The sequence below is a fragment of the Pestalotiopsis fici genome (genome assembly GCF_000516985.1).
Source record: "Pestalotiopsis fici W106-1 unplaced genomic scaffold PFICI_Scf_1, whole genome shotgun sequence".
Taxonomy (NCBI): domain Eukaryota; kingdom Fungi; phylum Ascomycota; class Sordariomycetes; order Amphisphaeriales; family Sporocadaceae; genus Pestalotiopsis; species Pestalotiopsis fici.
Genome location: NW_006917091.1, coordinates 4,368,887 through 4,378,708, shown reverse-complemented (window position 1 = coordinate 4,378,708; position 9,822 = coordinate 4,368,887). Strand labels below are relative to the sequence as shown.

At 51.1% G+C, this 9,822-nt stretch overlaps 1 protein-coding gene across 1 annotated transcript; it reads right to left on the bottom strand.

Moving 5' to 3' along the window:
- Positions 1–2,338: 2,338 nt before the first annotated feature.
- PFICI_01318 (uncharacterized protein) lies at positions 2,339–4,201 on the bottom strand (the record flags this gene model as incomplete). The annotated part of the gene is made up of 1 exon (XM_007829899.1): positions 2,339–4,201. One exon carries the CDS (start codon positions 4,199–4,201, stop codon positions 2,339–2,341), a length of 1,863 nt encoding a protein of 620 aa, XP_007828090.1.
- Between the last annotated feature and the right edge of the window lie 5,621 nt (positions 4,202–9,822).

Here is a 9,822-nt window from a genome sequence, read left to right as displayed (position 1 = left end):
ACCGACCAAGCCCACCCACTTTCCATCCTTCTTTTCTTTCCCGTGAGCCTGTTCAACGGGATCACGGGGTTTCCCCCTTCATCCAATGTTGTTTTACCAACAAGGAAGCCGGGGCTGATCGACTGTACAAGGATACGAGTGTTGTTACGCACATGCGCGCGCACGGTAGTACACACACAATTACACGCATGCACATACACATACCCGCGATCTTGATCTTATTCATGATTCTAGCTCATTCACATCTCGAACATCTTGCCGTCGTCCTACCCGCGGCAAAAAGTGGCGAAGCACGAGTTATGGAACCCACATTCCCAGTCCCTCCCCTCTATTTCTTTTGAATAATCATTCCTAGGCTGTAATCCCATCCCAAGATCTAGTTTGCCTGCCCGCACTCCATATCCATTGTGGCCGTGTTCCCAAAAGGTCAAAAGAAAAGAAAAATGGGGCGCGTGCTAAAACGGAAGAGGCTCGGCTATCCTACCTATCTTATCCACTACACCATTTATATATCTTGCACCAAGTAGCTACTCGTCATCCGACATCTGACAGACAGACAGATCGGCATACAGTAAGTATTACCTAGTTTGTACATTTTAGTTCAGCAGCAGACGGGGCCCTGTAATGATAAAAAAGAGACTGGTAGGACAAAAACGGGTCTCCTTTCAGAGAGGGTGTGTATGTGTGCCAGAGCAAGTGAGCAAAGTCAATACAAGCGAGCTGCAAACCCCGCAAAAATCCATCCTCCTCAGGCCTTTCCTTTGAGGGGGGGTTAATGGATGGGTTGCCCGGCTCTGTTTGCAACAGAACACATGCACACCACAAGAAAACCTCAAGAAATCCTATAGGCTCCCCCCTCTCTTTACCTCTCCCCCCCAAAAAACCGTCCCAAATTCCTCGTACAGGATAGTAGTCCTCTCGGCGCCCCGCGGGTGACATGGAGACAACCACACCCCTTCTCCGTAGTGGTCATCTCTTGTCGTCTCGGCCTTCCTTGTCCTACTTGCACGTCCGAGACATGATCAGGCTCAGTCCCTTGTAACGTGCCCTGTGGCGATCTTGTCGGGTAATATTTTTGATTTTTATTCATTTTCTTATCTTTTTTTTTTTTTTTTTTTTTTCGCGATTGAATATTCGCTGGTTTTTCGGAGCAAAATAGCAAATGTCCAAGACTAAAGTGACCATCCATGTCCCCCCAATGATAGGCCCGGCCTGCCTGCCCTGCCCAGTATGACAAAAGCAGACTGTCTCAGCGAGTATCACTGTGGATTCTCAGTTCACTTTTCACCATACATGCATGAGTTGAGAAGAGTTCTTGAGGTGGAAAGAATAGAGGTCTGGTCATGCTCATTTGACAGTTGGAGGAGTGTTCTAGCTACATGAACCGCATTAGAAGGATCATTACATCAAGTAAACCCCGAAACGATGCCCTCCCATTCTGTGACTGCTGTTGATGGCGCTGTAATGCTGTTTCTGTTGTTCTGTTGACATTTGCTTCCAAGGAGACTGCTCATGTTTCTCGTGACCCAAAAGAAAAAAAAATATGTCGAAATCCACGAGGATGAAGCCACTGGGTCGAGCTTTTTATCCTTCATCGAGATGGTGTAATTTGTTTCCTCCTCTGCCTCAAGTGGGCCGACCGTTCCGTCTTTCCAACACAAAAGCCCAATGAGCTGTCGTAAGACATTACCAATCGTACTCCCTCCAAGAGTTCCCTCCTTCACCCCTCCATCTGTCCTTCGTCCACCATGAGACCCATGGAGGATCCCTGGGTGGTAGAAGACTGATGGTAAGACAGTCTTGTATTCCGGCCATGTTCCCAATCTTCTCCAAGAATCCAAAGAAACAGTTATACAAGAAGGAAAAGGTCTGGTCCGGACTAAGCCGGTACCACAAGGAAAATGATTGCCCATCATCCGTTTTCGCCATGCAAAATGACCCAAAGAAATTCCCCATCGATAAAGGTATATCGAGAGAGGGTTGACGCAAAGAAATCCAAATCAGTGTAAAAATCAAAGGTAAAATCAAATGCTGGCTCGCTTGCTAATCTCGACACAAGGATAAAAAAAAACAAAAAGTGACTGAAAATCCGCTAGACAAAGTAGACAAAAGGTGCTATCAGTTTGCACATTTGCGCGTGAGCTGCATTTGGATGTAGTTTGCGCGGTGAGCGGCGGAAAGTGTATGAACAGGAGAGGATTTGTTTTTGAGGAGGAAAAAACAAAAGAGATTTCGACAGATTGATGATGACCAAAGGAAAGAAACCACGCTGTGTCGTAAAAGTCCGGGAGAACGAGTTCACGTTGAATCATCGTCTTTAATCATTAATTCGTAATAATCATGTCATCGCCTCGTTGCCGGATTGGTGCTCCTTGTGAGCATTGGCCTCGGCCACCATTTTAGCAAAGTTTCTGACAACGTCGCGAGGGATCTGGTCCCACAAAAGAGATCTAGTGTAGACTTCGGCGGCGGACTGTTTGTCGTTGTTGCGCATCGCCGCCAGGGATTGGGCAAGGTTGCGGCGGCCCTGGCTTGTTGATGGGGGAGGTACATTTTGGAGAAAGTCTTGAGAGGTGACTCCGTTGTATTGCGCAGGTGTCATGGAGAAGAGCTGCTCCTTGGTCTGCTCCTGCGTGGGCCTGGTGAGGGAGTCGCTGAGATCGCCTAGGACGGAGGGGGCAATGCCGTTCATGTTGACACCGTGCATCGGAGTTGGTGTAGCCATGGCCCAGCTAGCTCCCGAGGGCTGAGGTGCTTGAGCGGACATGATAGCGCCAGGTGCCTGCGCAACGCCAGCGTCCTTGAAGATGTTTTCGAGGAGGGTAGCGGAAGCCTCGCGGACATCTTCAGAGACGCGAGGAATACTTGGAGTGGCCGAGCGGTTAGACATGACGAAGGCGCCGACAAGGAAGAGCATGAAGAGAAGTCCACCCTGAGTAGAGTGCTTGTCGCCATCGGAAGGAAGCGAAATCTCGGTCTTCTTGGTTGACATGATCTGGACTTCCTGCTTGACGTCCTGCTCCATGGGCTGGTATTCGCCCATAAAGCCCATGTTCTCCCAAGAGGAGGGATCCATGGTCATATCCATCTCGTTGAAGGCGTTGGAGTAACCGACATTGCTGGGCATGTTGGCGGTCTCGAGGCTCTTGACGTGCTCGCTGAGGACGCTGACCTTCTTGCGCAGCTCGCCGGTCTCCATGGTGTGGTTGCCAATGAGCTCCTCCTTCTCCATCATGAGGCACTCGGCGCGGTTCTGGAAAAACTCCTTCTCGCGCATCAAGTGTTCGAGCTTCATGTTCAGCTCAGTAATCATGTCCTCCTGCTCCGAGATGACGGCGGTGTATTGCTTCTTCTCATCTTCGAGGCGCTCAGTGTGCAGCTTCTTCCTCTGTCTCGAGTCGAGAGCTGCCTGGCGATTTCGCAGAAGACGCTTTTGCTGCTTCAGCTCCTTGATCTCCTGGTCGTCATTCGACTGCGAGATCAACTGATCAATGTTGTTCAGGTTGCGCTCAGCAGGAATGTCGAATCTGGCGTTCTTTTTCCTGATGCCATCGCCCCGGCGCAGCTCATTGTGCGACCTGATGGGCGGGCTATCGGGTTGCATGCGCTTGGCCATGGACTGGTGATTCTTGGGGTCCTGGCCCATCCAGCCCTTCATGGGTTGCGCAGGTATCGAGTGACCGTTGGGACCAACGTTCTGGAACAAGGGGACCTGGCCGGTGGGGTTTGTGAAGGGAGTCTGGGTGGGCATGGCCTGTTGAAACACGGGAGCACCGCCGTCATACTCGGTAGCGAGACCATCGTACTGCTGCAGAGGCGTACAGGTGCCGGAACCGTGGTTCATATTCCACTGACCCTGCGGGGCATAGGCGGCGGCTTGCGACTGATCCATGCGCATAAAAGGGTTGTTACTTTGGGGTTCCAAGAAGGGATTATTCGAGGGCACGGATTGCATGTCCACGGATTGCCAGTCCTCTGTCTTGGGCGAGAATAATGTCGATGAGACAGCAAAAGAATCTCTGCGGCTACCCGCCATGGGCGGTGACATCTCGAGTCCCGAGTCGAGACTTCCGTTGTGGTCTAGAAGACTGTCGTCGAGCAGACTGCTATCCTCTTCCTCAAAGTACTTTTGAGCTTGCGATGTGTCGACACTCAGTGGGTTGGGCCTAAAGTAAGCCGGCATCTGATATGTTGAGACCATTGCAAGGTCGGTTTGTCTGTTGCTGTTGTTGTAGTGTGTATAATCGGTGGTGAGACCGAAAATGTTGTTGTGAAATCTACACAAATGTCGAAGAGTTCAATGCGAACTAGCAAGTTGCCCGTATTAGTGCTCTGAAGCGGTGAGGAGCTTAAAAAAAAATAAAGGCGGGCGACTATGTGTGAGGATTATATGCTCGACACTGTATGAATGCTTGTTGCAGTGCGGCGAGAAAGGAAAAAAAAAATTCTGCTTCTCCTGTCCCCAAAGAGAATTCTCTGATCTTTTTTCTCGTTGCAAATATGGTCGTGACTCGTGTTGGGAAATAATGTGCATGTGTGTAGAGGTGCAGGCAGGTATTGAATAATAATACTGCGAGACAATTGGGAGGGGAAAGGTCTCAGACTAGAGGGGAGATAGTGAAGTGCAGAGGGAGAGATAGAGAATAGTGGTCAGAGGTTGGTGACTGTGTGGGGAGACGGGAGGAAGCGGGAAAGGTTTTAAACAGCAGGTGGGAAGATAGTCGGTCGACTCACTCTCTCCAAAAGGTCTTGCTTCTTGTCTGGGAAATCTCACTCTCTAACCTGTTATACAGAGAGCGCTTCGCGAATTTTTTTTGTCAGACTGTGAAACTGAAGATTCGCGGGTGGGAAAGAGGGCACAAAAAAAGAATCAAATAATAAAGAAGAAGAAGACGATTGTGCTTTGCGTTGACGACGTAAGTTGTTGTTGTTGTTGGGATTCTGGATTTTCTATCGTGAAATGGGGGCGGCATACCAGAGGGCAGCGGCCGGGTCTTGTACTCAGCGATGATGTGCGGGCCTGACCCAAGTCTGGCTCCCAGGGTCCTGCTCTTGGGGCATTACGGGAAACGGGGGGGGGGGGGGGGGGGAGTACAAGAGCCAAGTCGCTATTTAGGTGGGGATGGGGGGGAGAGCAGATGCCCGCGAGACCATGGACTGACGAACGGGAAGTTTTCTTCTGGCCTAGCGGGTGGGCAGCTGGCTTGGTGTGGGAGGAGGCATGTATGTTGGACGTGGGTATCGATTGGCTTGACCATACCCAGAGTACGTAGGTACTTTACTTTGCTTTGGTGTGTGATGGGAAACGAAGAAGAGAAAATACACACAGTAGAAAAAGAGAGAGAGAGAGAGAGAGCCCATAGTTCCCGGCCCTGCTAGTGTACAATCTTTCTTGCTGGGGACAGGACAAGTACGGAATATGGAGAGGCAGAGTCACAGTTACAGACCTTCTACGCACTCTCTTCTCTCTCCGTTTCTTCGTCACTTCCTCTTTTTCTCATCGGCTCCGTTCAGAATAATACTCTGCAACTGACATTTTGCGTGGCTTACGAGAAACCCGTAATACTATAGACGGTCATACCCCGTTGCAGACCTCCATAATCTGGTCTTCCAATGATAGTTGGGCGGCCTTTGATAGACACTGCACAGTATATTCATCACAGTCGCCCATCAAGGTACTAGACTATTGGCTCTTGTCCTCAAACTTGCGGCCAGACAGGGCTGCTGATACAGCCAGTCTAGGGCAGGCTTGACATTGGCATTGGTACGGACAAAATAGTGTAGAGCACGCACAAAAGAGGGAAAGAGAGAAAGAGGGAAAAAACGGACGAGCCCTTCGGCTTGCATCTCTATTCCGCGCATGAATATGACTGGTGGGACTAGAGGGGCCAGACCGTGTGTCTACAGATGCGTACAAAATCGTGATGGGCAGCAAGCAGCAAGAGCAGCAGCAAGCAGAAAAGAAAACGGATGTGGGCATGAGAAGAGAACGGAGGTCGGATCAGTATCGTATCGTAGCGTATTGTGACGGGATGCCCCATTAAACTGGCCAGATCCAGGTCTCGGATAGGCTGAAAAAACCCCGATGAGGGTAAGCAGGGGCTGCAGTATTAAGCCGTTGGTACACTAGAAAGTAGAAAGTACGTAGAAAATGGCCCATGAACCAGCCAGTCAGCCAGCCAGCTTTGGAGAAAGAAAAAACGGCAGCCCTGTTGACGTTGGGCATCAACGAGAGAAACCATGTTGCTCAGAGTCAGGGTGCAGTCGTCGCTACCTGATGTCCTGGGGGAGGAGCACATCCATGGCACCATTAGTACCAGAAATGCACACGAGTGCTCCTCTTCGGCATCCACTGACAGCCACTAGAAGCCATCTGGAAGATCCTATTGCTCAGCCAGCTGGGTGGAGATGGTGTAGAGGAATGACTGCTGAGCAACTGGCTGAGAGCGTTTCGCACGGTGAGGTAAGCCTGTCGCGGGAGCCCAGAGGAGGTCGCTTGACGGGCGTGATAGCGCTCCCATGCTGCCGCTTCAGTGGTCACTGGCAGCCCCTTGAGGCCTTACCGTCAAAGGTGTGCGCGCCTGAATGTGACAGGACAGAGGTGATGAGCACAGTGCTCGGGCGTAGAGACGCTTTTGAGGGCTAGTAGTTGACGCAAAAGAAGGTCGATAGTGGTTTAGTATTGGCAACTGCCCTGCCTGCCTGCCTGCCCGTACATGAGACGACCGACGTACGTACAGTACATACCTTTCCTGGGAGCTGGCTTGGCTTGGCTTGTTTGTCAAGTTCCTCCCTGACCAGGTACTATAGGCAGGTATAAGCCCAGTTCTGGAGCTTCACATAGCTAACCAGACCACCTATGGACTATACATGGCAAACCTCTGACCTACCTATAATGTACACTACCTAACGAGGGGCTGAGAGCCTCCCGGGATGAATGCCGGAGCGAGCGGCCTGACAGCGACAGCCCCACGCCTTGCTTGGTTTGACATTCCAATCCGATGAGCAAGTTTTCCCAACAGGTCGAGACGTTGCTGTTGTTGAGCAGCAGGAGCAGTAGTAGCAGCAGCCAGCAGCAGCAGCCAGCAAGTATCTTGTTTTCTCAGGTGAGGAGACCGGCATCTTTCACAGTTGCGAATTTTGGAACATGGCCAAGCGCCCACCCGAGAGTGAACGAGCGAACAAGCAAACCAGATAATCATCAAGTCAGCAGTCACGTTATCGACCTTTTAAAAGCTGTTCTGTAAATAGAAGGTTTAATAGTGCCACTTGCTAGAGGGACAGATAGCACCTCTTCTGCCACCTCCCCCGCAGCAAAGTGTGGCGCCAAACGCCCGGCTGGTTTTATTCAGCAGACCCAAAACTACCATCTGTGACCTATGTAAGCTGCAGTAGTCAGAACGTTAGAGCAGTAAGCAGGCTCCTTTGAGACTTCATGCTATACCTTTTGGCATCCCAATTTGGACGTGCTATCAAGCAGTATAGCGCTACCTACACTACTCAACCAACATCCATAAGCTGCTACTCATTAGCTACTTGTTACTACTATACCCCGCGCCGTATATATTTTGTTTCGTGTTATTTGTGGGCAACGGTTTTAGTCTATGGAGTCGCATGGCGCAAGCTCTCGTTGTTCGTCGCACGTTGATCGCTTTGATCTGATACAAACACCTTTTTTTTCGGTAGAACAAGTGGTTTTTACTGGTGAATACAGGGCTTGAGGGGATCCGCAATTCCGTGATCTGACGAATCTAGTGTAGCGTAGCCGTAGCCCGGTAAGGACGGGAGCTTGGGGGGTGCAAGCTTAGGGGGAGAGCCCATCACTCTTTTTTTTTTTGGTCTGTGTTGCAAGCGAGACCCAGGAGTGAGCCTTGAGAAGATCCCTCCTCCACTGTGTTTTCGAACAACTCCATTCTTCTGGAAGCGTCCTCTCAGCTTGGACTGATCGCCTACCGCTAGGTGAAGATCAAGCTAGCAGGAACATCAAGACTGGAGCAAGGAGCCTCTTTGGCGCAATGCACGCATGCATCGTAGCGGAGGAAGGCCCTCAACATCCAGCGAATATCAGAGCAAGAGAGCTCCGTTCCCAGAGCAACAACGTCCAAGGGGTCCCCAACATCAGCCGGTTTTTCGCGGCCAAAGGCGTGAATTGGCAAGGTGGTGATGGACTCTGCTGCTGCTGTTCGTTGATGCTACTCTTGCCTTCTCCATCACGTCTGTATACTGTGCAGAGCTGGGACGCACGAAACCCACTGGAATTATTCCGTATGTAGAGAATATCCGCTAGAAGCTTACTAGAAGAGAGCATTTTAGAGTCGAAGCACAGGCAGCGGAGATCGGGACTGATCCCTCTGACAGCTCCAGCAGGCCCATCCTGGACAAGGGCAGCTCCAAGGGACGCAGGGTGCGGACGGGCCTCTATGTACACCATGAGTCTCAAAGAGGCAGAAAAACTTTTCGTGGTAAGCTTGTCGTCGGAATATTTTTTGTTTTGGCGCAATCATGGAATGGGACGATGGGGAAAACTTTTGGGTATCAAGGTCAATCCCGACACGGCCAATCTAGACCGCAAAGGCTTTTCAGCAAGAGAATCAAGGCACAACCCAGCCGGGTGCTTTAATAGCAGACATGATTATATTATGACGTATAGCTCGTAGTCATGGGCTCAACACAAACAGCCTTGACAGCCAGCCGGTAGACGGCCTGATGTGGGAGATAGAGAATCTCTCCTGTTGTACATAATCTGTACATACATGCCTCCCGGCCCAGATGCCCGGAACCGAAGAGAACCTCCAATTGACAGCAACGACTTGGGGGTTTGATACGTAGAGATCCGAACAGTGGATCAAAGCGGCTTTGTCGCCGAGCTCGCGATAGGTAAGCAGGCAGCGCACCCGGGGCACTGTGACTGAGCGGCAAAGAGGCTCCTGGGGACTTGAGTCACGACTACCTAGCCTACCTGGCGCAGAGACGCGTTCCGTAATCGCTCCTCCAGAAGCGATAGGTTATACTCGATTGATCGTCAAAACACACAAGGGCCACCATTTACTGGACCACCCGCGCGCGCGCGTGTAAATACTCCCCAAGCCAAGCCCAGCACTTGCACGGCGGCGCGAATGGGAAAAGCGTAGCCGATTCTCGAGATATGGAGCCTTTGGTCCTGCGACAAGTGCCTGCCCGTACCACAGTGTGAAAACATCGAGCAGAAGAGCACTCGGCGACATTCGCAACTATACTGCCAATCGGGGCGTCGGCCGCTGCGCTTCCCACGCGACATTGGCGGCTGCGACATACATATCCAGCATGGTCGGCACGTTGGGCAGAATCCATCTTCCCATCCACGGCCTGATATGAACAAATAGGAACTCTGATGAACCCTCTCGTTCGCATATCTCTCCGGGCCTAAGCAATGTAGGAAGGGTCTGAAAGAGACAAGCCTGCGCAAGCGCAAAGGTCGGCGCATTACTCGTGGGTATGCACATTAGAACTCCATGATGGCCAAATACGGGAAGCCCTTGGTAATTTTTTTTTTCTTCTGGTCCTTCCTCCCTTCCCCTGCTGTTCTTGTCGTGAGAAGCCTGGCCCGCCTCAAAAGTTACTGATTGGTCCTCAAGAGGCTATGGAGCACCGGCGCACTCGCGCGGGAAGAAGCATTGATCAGGAGACTAGCTGGGCTTCGGGAGACGTGCATTCGTGAAACCTCTGTATTCCCACAGCATGAGAGAGATCCCCGCATAGTCTTGAAGCTAAGTAGGTAATACTCGGACGTAATTCGCAAGGCATAGAACCTGGTTATGCCTTCATTCCATGACGCATTTCAAG